At 37.0% G+C, this 17,527-nt stretch overlaps 2 protein-coding genes and 1 long non-coding RNA gene across 6 annotated transcripts in view; 2 read left to right on the top strand and 1 right to left on the bottom strand.

Moving 5' to 3' along the window:
- LOC124413530 overlaps positions 1–8,120 on the top strand; it is a 47,416-nt gene extending 39,296 nt beyond the window's left edge. For all 4 annotated transcript variants that reach the window (XM_046894179.1, XM_046894177.1, XM_046894178.1 and 1 more), the window contains 11 exons: positions 606–708; positions 1,294–1,466; positions 2,825–3,708; positions 3,861–4,095; positions 4,163–4,334; positions 4,459–4,698; positions 4,779–4,934; positions 6,169–6,326; positions 6,403–6,512; positions 6,610–7,131; positions 7,240–8,120. In XM_046894179.1, the coding sequence (XP_046750135.1) occupies positions 606–708; positions 1,294–1,466; positions 2,825–3,708; positions 3,861–4,095; positions 4,163–4,334; positions 4,459–4,698; positions 4,779–4,934; positions 6,169–6,326; positions 6,403–6,512; positions 6,610–7,131; positions 7,240–7,383 (2,897 nt within the window). In that variant the 3' untranslated portion in view covers positions 7,384–8,120. The remainder of the gene's footprint in view (positions 1–605; positions 709–1,293; positions 1,467–2,824; positions 3,709–3,860; positions 4,096–4,162; positions 4,335–4,458; positions 4,699–4,778; positions 4,935–6,168; positions 6,327–6,402; positions 6,513–6,609; positions 7,132–7,239) is intronic.
- Positions 8,121–11,773: 3,653 nt separating this feature from the next.
- LOC124413561 lies at positions 11,774–12,789 on the top strand. Its single transcript, XR_006929885.1, has 2 exons — positions 11,774–12,052; positions 12,253–12,789. It is a non-coding gene; the product is annotated as an uncharacterized LOC124413561 (long non-coding RNA).
- Positions 12,790–13,634: 845 nt separating this feature from the next.
- Positions 13,635–16,956, bottom strand: LOC124413542 (histone acetyltransferase Tip60). The gene is made up of 6 exons (XM_046894213.1): positions 16,847–16,956; positions 16,686–16,743; positions 16,523–16,591; positions 15,196–16,288; positions 14,964–15,068; positions 13,635–14,903 (listed from the first exon to the last, which is right to left on the bottom strand). The coding sequence occupies exons 1-6, from the start codon at positions 16,940–16,942 to the stop codon at positions 14,852–14,854; spliced, it is 1,473 nt and encodes a 490-aa protein (XP_046750169.1). The 5' UTR covers positions 16,943–16,956; the 3' UTR covers positions 13,635–14,851.
- Between the last annotated feature and the right edge of the window lie 571 nt (positions 16,957–17,527).

Here is a 17,527-nt window from a genome sequence, read left to right as displayed (position 1 = left end):
AAAGTGAGATCCCTTAGGTCATTTGTGGTTATAATAATAATTCGTTTGCCCATCCGTTAATTGCCTCACAACGTTTGTTTCAGTTCTTTATCCGGATGAGAAAAACGAGATGAAAATTTTTATACCTTTTCATAGACAACCACTTGTGGATGCGAGAAGGCAAAATAAGCTCTTCCCGTATAGGAAGAACGAAAATACCCATTCTAAAATGTCATTCTTTGCGAAGCGCGAGTGAATTCTTGATTTAATTAAATCGCCCATTAATCCCGACTTAATATATCAGTCCTAATGAAATTTTAAACGAAAATGGTTTCCGTTATTGAGTAACCTTTCATTTCGGGGTAAGGATTATAACACTGTAGGTATAATCAAGAGAAGCGGGCGGTGAATTGATACCAAGCGAGAGGGCCAAAATTTAATCGCTGGTACACACCACTAAAATATCATTACGGATGAAATCCGAGGCTTTGTTGGGAAATTCCACCCCCACCGCTGTGGAATTTTCATTGTACTCAAGCCACACCCAACTTCTTCATTGCTGAAATTCCCGAAATTTTCAAAGTATGCATTTCACGCAAGGCTCTACCCTTTATTTTGATTTAAAGAACCTTCTCCACTTTATGACAACAACCATTACCACGAGGAGTGCCTGAGATGCAACAGTTGCGGCCTCAATCTTACCGGACCAAATCAGAAGCGCGCACGCAGGTGAGCCAACCAATGGCAATTTTTGCATTCCCCCGTATCTTCTTATACGTATAGATAAGATCATTGTGTAGTATTATTCTGACATACATGTATGTACACAAGCAGTATACCTACGTGGTTACGCGCCTGCATGTTTAGCCAGAGAGGCTTAATCGCGGCGGGAGTAAACCTTGCCGCGTGGAGATATGAAACGCTCTGTTGCTGACCTATACCTACATCGAGACGATAAAATTGCCATTCGCCATCTCGAACGGTGTTCGGATTCTTATTTTATTCACTTTCTACTACATTATCATCCCTTCCCGCCTATGTTTGCACATACATGAACGACGAGGCTTCGCCATTTCGCCCGAAGCTGCCAATAACGCCTCTCTTAAACCGGGGATCTTCCTTCCAGTATTGACAATGAAATGTTTCGCACTTTCCATATTTTATTACTCAACATTCATACTCGCCGCATCCTTTGTCCTTTGCATACGTTTCAAATACATTTTCATGCACATGGTCCGTGTCCGAGAGAAGCTTATAATTTTGTCTTTTTTTTTTTTTGCAAACTAATCGACAACTGAAATCGATCTATTATAGGTTCAAAAACCACATTCTGTGTGACTTGCACTTTGCGGACGTCGCTCTGATGGAGTGTGCAGATTTCATGCAACAACTTCGCAGCTTCAAGCCTCAGAGTCTGGGCTGTGCCGTCGCCCGTCGAAAGTCATCGACTACCCTGATCTTCCCGTTACCACCTCAAGCTTGTTCAGGTTAGTAGCAGTTCGTATTCTAGCATACTAACTGCGTAATTGCAATTTCCTGGAAATGTTAACAACACAATATTTTGCACTGTTTATTACGTAGAAGTTATTCTGAAACAGGTACTCAAATATTAAAAAATCTCAACCGTCTACCGGAGCGACATAACCATCGTTAATAAATCGTAATAAAAGTGAAGATAGATTTTGCATATTTTCTAAATTAATTAATCAGCTGTTCGAAGTGATAGTAAATTAGTAGACGTTCTTCGCATATCATGTCAGCCTTGTTGATCGTGCTTCTTGCTAGTAGAAATATTACTTGCTACGTCAGCCACGCTGCTTGCTAGTAGAAAATTTTGTACCGTGTCAGCCATGCCAGCCACGCAACCGTGCGAGTAGAAAAGTCGTGAACTATGTCAGCCGTCCTAGTAGTAGAAGAACTCCGTGGCGTACCAGCTACCGAATTATAAGTCATCTCACGTTCTTAATTTCGCACGATGTGCTAAATCCGAGAAAGTCCAAAGTGATTGTTGGATCGCATAACCCTCGCTAGGCTTTAAGAAGTAATTCTCAACCTAACATCTGGTTAGTTCCCAAATATTTTTTACCAACACTCACCACGTTCTTGAGCTTTCTATCCGTATTTACTATGTCCAATCACTCAAGTATCTAGCTGCATTTTCTCCCATCAAGTCCGCATTCGAAAAATTTATTACTCTTGTTCTGTACTTTATATATCGTCTTCCACAACTTTGGAATTTTCTCTCAATTTCAAATGTATGTTAGTTGTTTACTAACCACCCTTAACCATAGCGGATGTTTTCACCCCGCGAGATATTCTCCATTACATCGATCTACTACAATATCAACTCGTTGAATACATTTATTGTTATTTTAATTAGTATTATAAGGAGTTCCCGCGGTATCCGAAGCTAACGCAACACAAGGGTAAGCGTTAACAGTGATCTTCAATGCCGATGGAGACAATTATAAATCGCGCGGGGTCAGCGGAAGGATAAAAGAAAATACGGAAATCTACCGCAGGCGGTTCACTCTAAGTTCGAATACCAAGCCCTGTCTACCAAACAGCTTGGTGTTCTACCTTACAGTGAATCGACTGTAGTCATAACATCATCGGTTTCGAGAAGATACCGAAGAAATTTATCGACAATACGTGACCAAGGGTTGAAGGAACTACTCTCCATATTTGCATCTCGGTCAAGATTTTCTCCCCCATCTACGTGTACGCTCACTTAGTCTCGCATAACGCAACGATTTAACGAAGCACATTTGTAAAATTAAGTCAACCTTGTGATTAATTATATTCAGTGATAATTGAATGGAATTAATTATCCGTGTTCTTTCAGACGAGTTCTGCGAAGAATTTCCTCACAATCTAATCCCCACCCCCGGGTACTGGATCGAATGCTCTCGTCAAAAGATTGCCTCAGATACTATTTGGGACGAGAGCGAGAGTGACAGAGAAGTAACAGATCCTGATCAGGCCGAAGAGCAGGCAGATTCAACGTCGAGGCAGCAGAGGCAGGATTTTTGTCTCTTCGAAGAGAACGAGATAGAGACGGACGATGCGCCGCGTAAAAAAACTGCGATCGAAGAACAGTGGGAAAAGAATCAGGGCTTCGAATTGACTTCGGTTGAGCAAGAAACGTACGAAAAGTACTTTTACGGATCGGAACATTGGAACTATTTCACCAACGACGACGACCTCGGTCCGGTGATACTCAGCATTAAACAAGAGACGATTAACGGCAGAGATCAGTTTCGAATTCTAGTCAGAGCTATAAGCTACACAGTTCATGGCTTGATACCGGCCAGCTGTGTCTTCGCCGATCGTTACAACCGCGAGGAAGTTGTTCGTAGCCTCGGTAAGGAGGTGAACATCAACCCTCCGCTGACTTTGGGTCAGCTGCCAGACACACCTGAGGAGCTTCTCAAGTTGGACCAGGTTTTCATTAAGTCCGAACTTAAGGTTGGAGTGATTTACGTACAGGAGGAACAGTACAGCGAGGAAGAAATCCTGGACAACAACGATAATTCACTTTCGTTCGAAGAGTTTTTGCAAATTCTCGGCGATAAGGTCAGGCTCAAGGGTTTCGATAAGTACAAGGGTGGCTTGGACACCGTGCACGACTTGACGGGGCTTTATTCAGTTTACACAAACTGGAGAGGAATCGAAATCATGTTTCACGTCTCTACGCTGCTTCCCTACGAGAAACACGACCCTCAGAAGGTATTTCAGATTTTTAGAAATGATTTTGCCAACTTTTATCGGTGTAATTTTCTTTAAAGCAATTTGACGAAAATTCAATTTCTTTTTCATCGCCATTATCAATAATCGGATTTTCTCATGCATATATGTATACGGTGAAATTCTGGTTACAGTTGCAGAGGAAACGGCACATAGGCAACGACATTGTTTGCGTGGTATTTCTCGAGGCGGACAATACGAGTTTCAGTCCAGCGTGCATAAAATCGCATTTCCTCCATACTTTCATCTTAGTGCGAGTCAGTCCAAGAATAAAGCGTAAGATCACAAGGTACGAGGTGTCCGTTGTGACGAGGGATGAGGTCGGCGCCTACAAACCATACCTGTGGGAACAAAGTATATTTGAAAAAGGTAGGAGGACTCGAAAACGTCACTCACCGTCGAACGCCGATTTTATAACTTTGTTATCACTCGACAGGACCGATGTTCAGAGAGTGGATTCTGACGAAAATAGTTAACGGAGAACGAGCCAGTTACTCAGCGCCGAAGTTTGCGAGGATGCAGGAAAGGACGAGGAGTCAGATGCTCGAGGACATTGTCGCCAACTTGGCAAATCACGCGGAAACCGGGCAAATCCCTAAGCCATACAGGTAAAATAATGCTTTCTAATTTGCTCTGATCTTTCAGTCAGTGACTCCGATTTTTTGTTATTTTTTTACTTTTTTTACTTTTTTTTTCTTGTAAAAAATTAATCTTCTTCGCCCCAACGCCTAGACGCGGGTCTTGGAGACCCATCGGTCACATGAGACCCTCTTCTCCGTTGTTGGACTCCGTGAGAGATCAATTCGAGGACTACGATCAGCTGGCCAAGGACTTCACGCGAGTATTTTTGAACAACGTAGCGAACGTGACACTGAACGCCAGCTTGTTTGACGTGTCCTTTTTGGTTCCTGGCCAAAAGAAGCAAAAAGTTCGATTTATCGGGGTTCGAGCTATTCTTGGTGTCAGAAGCAGGTCTGTGATTATATCTCGAGTTATACTGACGAAATTTTGCGCAAAGTTCTACGAGTCTAACGGTCTCCACATTTTTCCAGGGTCTTTCAAGAAATGCTGTACGGAATTCAAACGGGATTTGGAAGTCCCCAAGTTCCGGTCGGCGAGTTACTTGCCAGGCCTGTCCCCACTGCACTTAGTCCACAGAAGCCGAAAAGTTCGAACTTCCTCCAGGTTCCCGACGTGGAAAGTCCAAGGTAGGTTGAAAAGGCGGTATTTAAAATCATCCGTCAATCAATTTCCCTGATACTCGGAGCAGGAATTTTGGCAAGCGTGTCCGAGATGCCACCGTTTGGAGATTACTTTTTTCAATTCAGTTTCACGTTGAAAATAAATGCACTCTATGGTGATTGGCTTGGAATTATGTTATCGTTAATGTGGTGAGATTGATTACTGTAATTTGATTGATGTCGAATGATTGATATCCGGGTAACAACCACGTGGCGGAAAGTCTGCCATTATACAATCGCCACATGGTGGCCATTACGACACTTAAATTCGTTTGAATTATGCCAAAATATATACTAAAAATTTTTCAAATTTCTAGCTTCCTTCAATGCAATTGTGTTTAGTATATTAACATTCAGGAATCATACCGTGAAGCTGTGCGAGTTTGAATATAATCGGTTGATACGAATGAGCCATGCTAATGCTACGTGCCATGAAATATGGCAAGTGGGCTACCCGGATACATGAAGACATATTTATATTTCGATGTATTTTTCAAGGCACATCCATCAATCCAATCTTCACAGCACCGCATGTTTCCAAATTTTTACACTTATTCTGATTTTGGCATGTCTATATACCGTTCTTGTATCGTACATGTATATTATATATTTAATCCATGATATTTTAACACGTTTGCTCGGAACTTGTTGTCAATTGAAATATTTCTCACTTTATTGTGTTTGAATGTTTTATTTCTCTTCAAAATTTACATTCTTTATGTCACCCACTTCATATTTTAGCATTCAATAACAATACTGGATATACACTGTAAACAAACTAATCTATGTGGTAATTTAATTAAATCTTGGTAATCGAACGACATCTGACTTACGAAAAATTGGAGAAGAATTAGACTTCAAAACTGAATACCGTGACTCTTCACGCCACGTAACTGCACTTTTTTTTACCATATAACTGTAACCCTTGGACCACTCTGTGTTAAACTAATTCCGCTCCAGGAGGATTTGACGAATCACAGACGTTGTAGACACGAATTAACGATGAACAGAAAAGAGACTTCCTTCGGTACGAATTATCCGCATTGACGTCTTGTTAATCGTACAAGAAACCACATACCAAGCCATCCCGAAGCTCCTAAAAATTCCTTGAATCCGTTTTTGAATTTCACATCTGATTGTCCTCCGAACCCCGAAGTGCCGCCCCGCGGTTTCTGTGAGATACTCGTTCCGATATGTTTAGGCCCAAAAGTGTGCCATCCTCTCCAATGGTGAAGCGTGCCTTTTCGCGGCTCGGGACCATCACAGCAGGATGGGGTCGCAGCATCCGTAAACACGGAGGCGGAAACACTCTCCAAACGGAAGACCGAAAGTTGTGGTCCAGCTCTCAGGACTGCAGCAGTAAGTAACCATCACGCAGGATTAAATATCCATTTTTCATATCAATTCGTTAAAACTTGCGAAATCCTACTCGCAGATAAAGAGGGTAAGGAAAAGGATCGAGGAGTACAATCACTGGCTGTTCCCAGGCTGAGCGTCTGTGCCGATGCCCAGAAAGTCGACAGAGCAAAGCTCGCTCAAACTGAGGTAGCTATAGGATCTACAATATCGCAACCAATATGAAGTATTGAATGTCTTTCGCAATTTGCAACCTATAAGCCCAACCGATCCCCCCGATTTTCAGTTCGACATTATCGAATTCGACCCGGAAACCTTTAGAACGTTGTTGGATTATCTGCACACCGGATCATGCCCGTTAACCTGCACTAATATACCGGGGCTGATATGCGCCGCTGAGCATTACGACCTTCCCGAACTGCTTCAGGCGTGTTTCCATCATGCAAAGCAGTTTTTGCGTATCGAGATAGTCTGCGTGATGCTCTGTGCTCTTGAGAACTATTACTGGAGATACACTTCGGCCTCGGAATTGGTCAACATGATCCTCGCATTCGTTGAGACTCGGGCCTGGCAGCTCTTTCGGAATCCCGATTTTCTCACCCTGAGCGAATCCATGGTCCAGATGATCATGTGCCGGGAACTTACGGTCATTGAAATACACAAGTTCGAGGCGATGTTGGAGTGGGCGAAGCACAGAGTGGAGACCAAGACTTCCGAGCTCGACGCCGAGCTGGAGTTCAAGTGTATTATGGAAAGACTGACCCGGGATTTGAAGCTGCAGAATATTGCACCGCACGAACTCATCAGGGTGAGTCCAGAGCCAAGTTGTTCTATGTTAAGTGACAAGTGTGTAGATGAAGGGAAGAAGAATATCGAGATGAGTTTGTGCATCGAACTGTGCAAATTATTGTTTCAGACCGTTTTACCCTCAAAGGCTATCAAGAACGAAAGGATTTTAGAGACGCTGATGTACCAGGCGCACACCGGAGTATTTCGGAACGTTGACACTTTCTTGGAAGATTACCAAAGGAGGATACAGAATCCGGAAAGTTTAGATTGAAGATTATAGATCAATTTGGTATTGGAATTCGTGCTGCACTGCTCAATTATTCGAGGAATACTTTCTCTTGTACGAACGGTTCAAGAGTATCAAAACAATCGTCGCTGATTTTTGGCTTAGATAATTTATCGGAATCACAATTTGCGCATAAAAACGCGACGCGATCAGGAATCGTTGACTTTTCCGATTTCTAAACGCAGTATGGAGAAAAAAAATTGAATAGAAAACTGAAAAAAAAAGCTGAAACTAAAGTGGAGAAACGAAATAAACTTGTCGGCCCGTTAAATACTATGCTCAACGCATTGGCATTTTCTTTTTCTAAATCTTTGAGACGCGATCGAGCTGCTGAGATCAAGACTAACGATCTCTGCGGCCGTAAGTGAGCCCTAACAATGAGTATACTATGTCTAACGTACGCAATGGTAAGTCTGATGTATTCAAAATTTTGGTAGACAATACAGAGTGTTCCTAGAAATAGTTTCTGGGTATTGTACAATACACTAGACGTGTATATACAGATGCGTCTCCGTGATCAGTAAGTAAAAAGGAACTATAAGGAGGTGGTAGAGAAGTTTGTAACATTTAGGAATTAGTTTTATATATATACGAATTCTAGATTATACTAATGATAATAGTATAATAAAATCTGCCTTGAACTGTGCATTCGCAAAAAGAAGGTTAGAAATAACGCGAACCAATAGAAATACGCGTATATTTTAACGAATCTCAAAATCAATGATAAGAAGAAAAAATCACACGTTAGAAATTTTTTTCTTGAAATATATATACACATGCTATATATTATTATTATTTGATATAAAAAGGTCATTTCTTCACACTGTACGACTTGATGATGAAATTTTTGTTTTTTCGTTTTCTTCTAAATTATAAAAAAAAGTTCCTTACTTTTGTATAACATTTTACACGTACGAAATGTTATATATAAGGTATGAATTACCAAGAATTACTAAACTTTCACCTTCTTACAGCCCTTTTTATTTCTGGTTAATGGCTGCCAGTAACGGTGACGCTACGACCAGAGCACGTATCGATGTAGCGACACTCTGCGTATAACTACTATACATTATATACATTATGGTATATTCTAAATAATGAAAATGACAAACAAAAACATAAAAAGTTTAAGCAAAATACATGGCTTAGTTAATGAAGTGAAAGAAATTGATAACACAAGATAAACAAGAAAGAAATCCACGATCAAATGAATAAACACGAAAAAGAAAATGAAAGAAACAAATTAAAAAAAAAAACTCCTCGACATCTTCGAACGAGGTGCCGGATATTAGTTAGGTGTGAAAAATATATATATAAATTATAATGAAAATACATGTGAACTTGATCTTTAGCAAACTGAAATCCATCGCATTGTATGTATAAAATAATCTTTCTCAAGGGACGCGATGTGAGCTTCTGTGTATAAAAATTGAAATTATGTGACGACAATCTCGCCCGTTGTATTGAAAGTATCTCGTATATAAATTGTCAATAAATGTTTGTGACAGGGTTAAAAACTTTGCGCATGAACGAAGAGAATTTTTTTTTTTAGATATATTAGCGGAGTTTTAATAAGTGTTAAAAGTCATTATCTGCACTTTATATGTATAACATCTGCAGGGCAGACATCGCGTCTCTTAAAAAAAATTCACGATCCACGCTGTTTACATTTGAAGCTAATAGTTGACAGATTATTATTGTAATACATATTACACATACTTTGCAAAGCAAGATCAAATAATCGGCGGCATGTAAAAAAGCCGAACATGACAATCTATATAATAAAATAAAAATCTAATATTCGATAAATATGTAATAAATATTATATATATACAATAATAATAATTATAATAATAATGATTAACAATAATAATTATTGAAAACAACAACAATAATAATAATAATAATAATGGATAATGAATAATAATAATAATAACTATTATTATTGAAAGCATTGATGTTGAATGTGGGGTAAAAATATTTGAAGTCTGTTCTGTTTTCTATCGTAGATTTTGTATCTTCAATACTCTAAGACAGAGATTCTAAAATCTGTGGGAACGGACTGGAAAATCATCATTTCTACAGGGAACGTAAAAACGGTTCTAAGGCTAAAACTAATTGGTAATCGCTGTTACACAGAGCCAGAAACGTTTGCGTATAAATATGATCGGGTCTATAATTCCAATCACACGACTGTACTGTAATTTCGTATAAAGATACTCATTGCGCTGAACGGAGGCCGAGACGCGCCGTGACAATTAATTATTATTCTTGCAGGCTTTCAAGCAACATATTTTAATTATTTATATAGTGTTAATTTAATCTTTCGCGTCTCGGTTCACCGACATCTTCGGTTCGCGGCTTGGAATTGGATCGAAATACGAAGTCACGAGATTCATACTTTGGAAAGGACGATCCTGTCATTACATATTATATATTACTGTGTCTTACCGTGTATATGCCTAACGTGTAATAATATTTGGCCATATACAGAATATGTATGTATTATGTACATACATGTATAATTTACACGTCGCACATGGAGACACGCACGCATACAAAAAATACAGACACATTCGAAATACAAAATAATTATAGTAATCGTAACGATGATAAAGATAATAACCGTACAATATACATAATCATAATAATAATGATAATATTAATAAGTGAAAACAAATTACACATACAGAACGTAGCTGCTGCAATGGAGAAACCAGACAATAGGATAAGATATTGTACAATACGTGAAGAAAATTACATTATCGTGTATAAAGGTGTGAAATAATGAATTTATTTTGAATATTAATTGTGAAGAACAGAAAAAAAAACAAAAAAAAAAAAATTATTATAATAATAATAAAAAAAAACAACAACAACAACGGGGATTGAAAATATTGTACTACGTGAGAAGTAGGTTGTATGCTGCTACCACTCTCTTACATTAAGCTATCCGGATCGATTCACCAACGCTTATAATCGTCTAAAATACACCATAAATTTGTTGCATTGTTCATTCATCAACTTTTTTTATTGTCTATAAAGTATAATTGTAAAGTTTTTCCGAGTGATTGAATTATTCGTCGTTACACGTGAAAGAAATGTTAAAATGTAAAACATTGAGTGACAAGCTTAGATTTTATACGAAGTGTTCAAGTCTTGTCCCTCCTATATTTCCATTTTTTTTCCACCCCTTTTTTCGTTCACGTAAAAAGTGCTGTATCCTACGGATAAATATAGACCGTTGCCAATGGGATCGTCCTTTGCGAATTCAACAATGATCAAACTTAGCAAGCGATAATAAATATTATAAAATACAATACAATAATACAATAGTACATATTATACCTATAATTGAACAAGCAGCTGTATATTATTACATATAATCGTGTGTAAGCTGCGGAGCATATTTTCAACGCCGAGTAATTTTTCGAGCCCCAACTTCCCACATATAATGTATATTCTGTTATACATAAAGAAAATAAAAAAAAAATTATACTACGATATACATGCACATACATGTATGGGCAAATATACATGCATGTACACGCATGTACGTATGTATGTATGCAAATATTTATACATACATGTATAATAACATATTGTGAAATAAATATTGTTGGTTCTTATCGAAGAATCGCCCGAACTGTTAACAAGTGTCTTATTGTTCAGACAGAAGGCTGGATGAAAGAATTATACAGAAAATTAATGTATATTTCCTGTTAGAATATTCCATCGTACTCCAACATTATACACGCAACTATATATAAGCCATCATTATTATTCGCGTCATTCAACTATTCGTATATAAATTTTGAAATTGAATCGTCACACGCGTGCATACTTCATCAATATTTCCAAACGTTGTTAAAACGACAACAACAAACAAATTTACCCTATTTCTTAAATTTTTCACATGCCTATATTATCTTTATTATACTCATGGTATATCAACTTTCATTGCACACAGAGAGAGTATGGTGACGTTTCAGTTTTAATAAAAATACCTGTGACTCATATCGCCTTTCATCGTTATAATTGTGTAATCAGCAATAGAATATAAGACATAATCATAACTGTATAGTGTATATTTCTCTCTATAGATCGGATATTTCAACCACAAATGCAAAAAAGAAAAGAAAAAAACAAAGAGAGAAAACCTTCTACAGATGTACCTACAGACTTTATTGCAAAATATTGCAAGTTAATGATTGCGGAATCCATTTGCGACGTTTATCATTGAATTATATTACTTCGTTTTATTGTCAAATAATTTCGATTCATATGAGATTTAGAATCAGTCTCTCCAATTACCAGAATTATGTAACTCGTCGAAATCTATTGACACGTTTTTTTTTTTTTTTTTTTGTAATATTATAATTGAAAACGTTCATATCAATTTCTCTATCAAATTTTGTACAAATTGAACTTCATTTCGCGTACTTTGTGTATTACACCTATCCACACGTATGTACATACTTGTACGAAAATACGCAATATCTTTTTTCTTATATAGATGTGAACTTTCCTTAATTAATCCCAACTCCCTTCAGCTCTTGTTGTGCGAAGTTAATTCACAGTTATCTAATCGAAAGGAAGACCGGAAAAAAAATAGAAAATATTAAAAATAATTTAATAATTGCCAAACACCGTTGTATCCAGCCAATTGCCGTCTACTGTTCAACTGTACATGTATACTATACACAAAATGTAACCCAAGTACATACCTATAAAGATATACATATTATACTATAACAGGATATATAATGCATATACATATAATAGGAATATAAAAGAGAAAAGAAACAGAAATGAGAAAGAAAAAAAAAGAAGAAATTATATTAAACGGAGGAGACATGTATTACACAATGTGCACGTGACATATTATTGGAAATCATCTAAACTTTTGTGAATGTTGAGATTAGCCAGCGTCAGTTTTTTAATTAAGTCCAATATAACGTATATACTTGCAGCGACATCGAAGAAACAAATAAACGTTAATATTATCCCTATATAATGCGTGTTTATTCGATTTGTATAAAAATAATGAGTAATATTAATGGTATAATGATAATAGAAAGACTTTATAATCGTTATAATAAAAGGATGCGATTTAATTATCTGCGCCGCAATGCGCGAGAATTGAAAATTTTTCTGTTCGCTTTTGTGAGAAAATACATATTGGCGTTGTAACAAAAGTTAACGAATTCACAATATTGATTTTCATGTTCCTGTGTGGCAGGTCTCATCATTCAAAGACTTTTCGACGATACAATGACACGCGCATGGAAGCCAACACAAATTAAAGTAAATTGTTATATGAAAAAAGTTTATTGTATATGAAGCTACTGTGATGTTACCGTTGAATATAATAAATATACATACAATATATATATACATACACATGTGTATATAGTATATATTATATATATATATGTATGATGTATTTATCTTACGGATTATTTATTCTGTACCCTCCGGTTGAGAAAAAGTATAAAAAGATAACTTTTTGACTAACTATTTGGATTGATAAAATATCAATCAGTGCAGAACAGGGGCTTATTTTTTGACAGATGAATGAGGCCCGTCTCAGCATTCTTATAAAATCTCATTTATTTACAATTTTACACTCTCAAAGTGCATCGCTGTACAAGTTTTATGAAGTAATGTAATTATCACTATAAGAAATAGTCATTTCGTTCATTTATAATGCGCCTTAAAATTTTTTTATACATGTGTGTGTATATATATATATATATATGTATATATATCCAATATTAAATAATTTCTGTGTCCAGTTTCATGAATATTTGCCATTTAGATAGATAATTATACTTATAGCTATATGTATAAAGATATTCGACAAAATTTGCGCAACTGCTTCGTTGATATTATAACTAATATACATGTTTGTACATCTTCACCTACAATTTTCCATTTCCCTTATAACGGTAAAGACTAAATCAGTCGATAAATCTTACGATTCGCCGTTCATGATTAAATACCTGATATAAAAAAAAAATCTTTCACATTTGCTGAAATACAGGAGAAAAGATTTTGCCAATGTTCGTAAATTAAATCTTTCTAAGAAGGGATTTTTTCTTGGCCTTTTCTTTTCTGTCGACAATTCATGTCCACCACATAAATAACTATTCGAATTGAATTGAAATCAGCTTGATTTATTGTAAGTCATAATTTTTTTCTTTTTTCATCATAGCTTCTTCTTTTAGTTTCTCACTCTCTTCTCTCCCTTTCTCTTATATACGTGAAATTTAACATACAGGTAAATATACGCAATGATAAGATAATTTACAGATAATTGATGATAACTTTGATATAGTCCGCGATGGCACTATACTACCATCGGTACACACTTTGTAGGGATTTAATTAAAACTTGTAATAAACTAAAAATAGTAATTGTGGTTCATACGTAATTGGTAGACATCTTATCACTTCTATTATTATAATTTCTTTTTTTACTCAATGGTCTACTTGTTTCTAGTGCCGGACGTATTTACGTGAGAAAATTAATATCAAAGCATAGAGCAGTGCACTTGGACCTGTTAAATGAAAGACATGTCCAGGCTAAGGATCATTTGCACCTTTCAACCACAACGTTTAAAAATAGTCTTAGGTGTAATTAAAAATAAGCGTATAGATAATGCTGGTGTTAACGAATTTGAACAGTGGGTAATTAGTCGGGCAATGAATTTGAAAGGAAAAAGAAAAGCAAACGAAATAAATCGAGTGACGAGAGCAATTTCCATATCATATAAAAGGAAAATAGTATTATTAAAAATTTAAGCTCCCTTGTCAAGACTAAAATTTGCATTTTTTGAGCATACGTCTCTTCTTTTATTCGTACAATTCGCTTACTAATCGCTTGAATCTAGTCAAGTTGACCAGATTGCTTGTTCTTCGATGCCGCAGACGAAATTTTTTTACTTTATGCCCAAGTTGTACGCAGTTTAAGTTTGGTCACGAGCTGTTCAACGCTACCGTGCATACAGACGATCAGACATACAAATAGGTAGATGATCTTGTCACGATTTTGTATATTAATATAATAACTGTGCAATCGTGAATAGTAACATATAATACAAGATCCGAACAAATAACAAACGCACCACAGCGACGTCGAACTGCTCTGGCCGTTGTCTTATTATTATTATTATTATCATTATTATCGTTACTGTTACTTATTGTTACTTCTATATTATTAAATATTCTTAAATACAATAAAATAATGTAGAGGAAAGAGCGTTGGCAAACCAATTATACTTAAAACACATATGGAATGAATAATTAACAAGATCTCTATCTGTACAGATATAAGAATTTACATCTAACAATATTATATACATACATATGGTGTATATGTATCTTGCAACATTTTTGAAACTAGACACAGCAGGTTTAAAACGAGAAAAAAAGCCCCACAAATTCGAGAATTATGTACAATTTTGCACGCTTGCGTGACGTAGATATTCAGTTCCAGGATTCCTGTAACCAATTTTAAATCACATTAGCGTATTTGTATTGCAAGGTATTAGTTTTGTTCACCATTTCGCTCTGACGCTCCAGTCTTTTGGTGTCCAATGAAGACATTTTGGGTCTATTCCTATCTGACGCTTCTCCATTGCGGCTGCGTGTTGCTGTATTATGTCTCTGTGAAAATATACAATCATAACTCAATGATTTTTCCACTCATTTTCTTTAGACATTAGTTGTCGAGTATATTCATAGAAGTTTATATGATGATGATGATAAAATAGATCATTTGTTGTCTTCTTACCTATTAAGTGTAACGATGTATTGTCCTTTATAGTAATTAATGAGGTTTAAATTTTGCAGCGTTGATATGACGTCTTCTTTTTTTATCGACGTCAGTTCACATATTTCGTTTATCGTTATCTGTGGCTTCTCATTCTCTACTACAGGTTTGACGTTTAGTAAAATGTCTAGGATTGTGTGGGCCCAGTAGCTTCTATACGACAATAACCCCAAGTCGGACAATGGCTTTTCCGGAGATCCAGTCTTACCCTCAAATTTCGATAATTCGTAAGAAAATTCAATTAATAATTTTCCATAACCCTTTCTCTGGTAGGGAGGCATTGTTAAAATACAAGCGACATTGTAATCCTCGGTCGATTCTTTCTCCTTGGAAAAATATCCCACAATATGAAAACCTCGGCTATCGAATTCTGTCATAACGTAGAACAAGAATGGATCCGTGTCGTAATATAAAGTTTTATGATCTAAGAATAACTTTGCTAATAAACAAAGATTTTGAGCATAATTCTTGTTCTTCCTTCCATCTATTTCAAAGAACGATATCGAGCCCTTTCTGTATATCTCGTTTCCAGGCGGATGCCTTAAATTACATTTAGCCAAGTGTCTTTCTAAACATTTTCGACTCTTTCGATACTTGAGGCAGAATTCACATATGTAAATACACTGGAGGCTAACCATTTCTTGAGGGTATGGGCTGAAATACCATGGCTTTATCCTATGCCTTCCCAATTCAATTAATTCTATATTTTTCATCCTAGTTACAACATCATCATGGTGATGAGCTACCAGCGAACCCGTAGACCTCGGGCCGGTAGCTGCAGGTACAGGTTGCGGAGGTGCTTCTTGAGAATCCTCGTTATCTAAAAATGTAGCTTTTCTTTTCCTAGAAATTTTTTTCTGTAACGCTGCCTGCAATACTGCCGAACCATTAACCGGCTCAGGTATCACATTGTTAGGACTCGGTGGCCGGCTAGGAACCTGTTTTTTTGGTGTCGCTGCTCCCGTTCCAGGTGCTGTACCATCTCGCCTTGGAAATTGAACTTTCCGTGTGTCTAAACAATTTTCCATAACCCACTCGTCCAATCGTTTGTTAACTGAAATAATTTACTTTCCAGTAATTCAGAATTGCGTATCGAAGGGAAATAGTGTGCACTATTTAAAAGTATCAAGTTCGCAATGACAGTTTAAGTTTTCATGGCTAGCGAAAATAAACTTGTAACAGAAAAACTAGTCAACTGGCTGTTCCATGTTAAAACAGAGGTACGTTCTATGGAATATTATCGCTCGCAAAGTTTCTTGTGATCTAATTGCAGTCATTGAATACTTACAATCCACATAGTGGACATAGTAGCATTTGACACCTCGCATCTCTTTGACGCTGATGATTTCAGCGAGTGCTGTAAGAGAAAAAAAGTTGTGTAAGAAACGAGGAGGGCAATAGAACGTCCTCCAAATATTGTAAGTAATCTCGCAGGGTTGCAAGGAACTTACGCCAATCGTCGCCGTCTTGCATCCTGACCGGCAAACGACAGCCCTCGACAAGTGATGACTGAAATTGAGGTTAGAATTAGTAAAATTCACAATTACATCAAACGTTTCGGTCCGAGCCCAAATATTCATACCCTTCGCAGTTGTAATGCAGCTCTACTTACCACTGAATCACATATCGTCTCCCGCTCGTCGTGTTCCTCGATCATTTTGATCAAAATTTTAACAAAACTTGTCACTAAACACAATATTGTTTTCATACACTTCGGGGCGCAGACACCAGCGCTATACGTAGCTCAAAACAGAACTTTTTCAGTTAACGCAAGCGTTACCGGTAACATCTTACTTGTTTCAATCTTGTGGTCATATATTGAAAAAAGACAAGATTTACGATTCTTCTTGCACTTTTCATTGATTTTCACGCATTTTGCTTCTGGCCAAAATACGTTTCAGATTCTGTAATAGAGAAAATACAAAGTATAAACTTACGCCTGACGCTACGGGCAACGGCAATTCTCTAAGCACCAGCCGTGTTCTGCGCATCCGCCGCGCGCAGCTGATCAAATCCGTTCCGTAGGCACGCGGCGTCATTTGTTTTCGAGCAGGAGGAGCGGAGCCATGTGTATTGATAGTCGAGAATTCGGATCGCACTATTTCATCTGGTGATAAGGTAATTTGATAAGTTAGTTCTTTCTAAAGTTTTCTAAGTATCCCATAAATCCCATTGATATATTATGAGATTGGTCTCGGGCAAACGTTTAACTACTGACAAGGGTTTGGTGACGAGAGAATGTCCCAATAATTTTCTGTCGCAATTTTTTTTCCCACTTTCTGATCGAACGGAA

Source organism: Diprion similis, chromosome 12, assembly GCF_021155765.1.
Source record: "Diprion similis isolate iyDipSimi1 chromosome 12, iyDipSimi1.1, whole genome shotgun sequence".
Taxonomy (NCBI): Eukaryota; Metazoa; Arthropoda; class Insecta; order Hymenoptera; family Diprionidae; genus Diprion; species Diprion similis.
This window is presented reverse-complemented; position numbering and strand designations above follow the sequence as displayed.

What these genes read in the sequence shown, in the direction of transcription:
- LOC124413542 (XM_046894213.1), bottom strand. Translation starts at nt 16,942, where the DNA reads ATGAAAACAATATTGTGTTTAGTGACAAGTTTTGTTAAAATTTTGATC. An exon ending in AGACGATATGTGATTCAGTG is followed by an intron (nt 16,744 to 16,846) that starts GTAAGTAGAGCT and finishes CCTCAATTTCAG; the next exon opens with TCATCACTTGTCGAGGGCTG. An exon ending in GCAAGACGGCGACGATTGGC is followed by an intron (nt 16,592 to 16,685) that starts GTAAGTTCCTTG and finishes TTTCTCTTACAG; the next exon opens with CACTCGCTGAAATCATCAGC.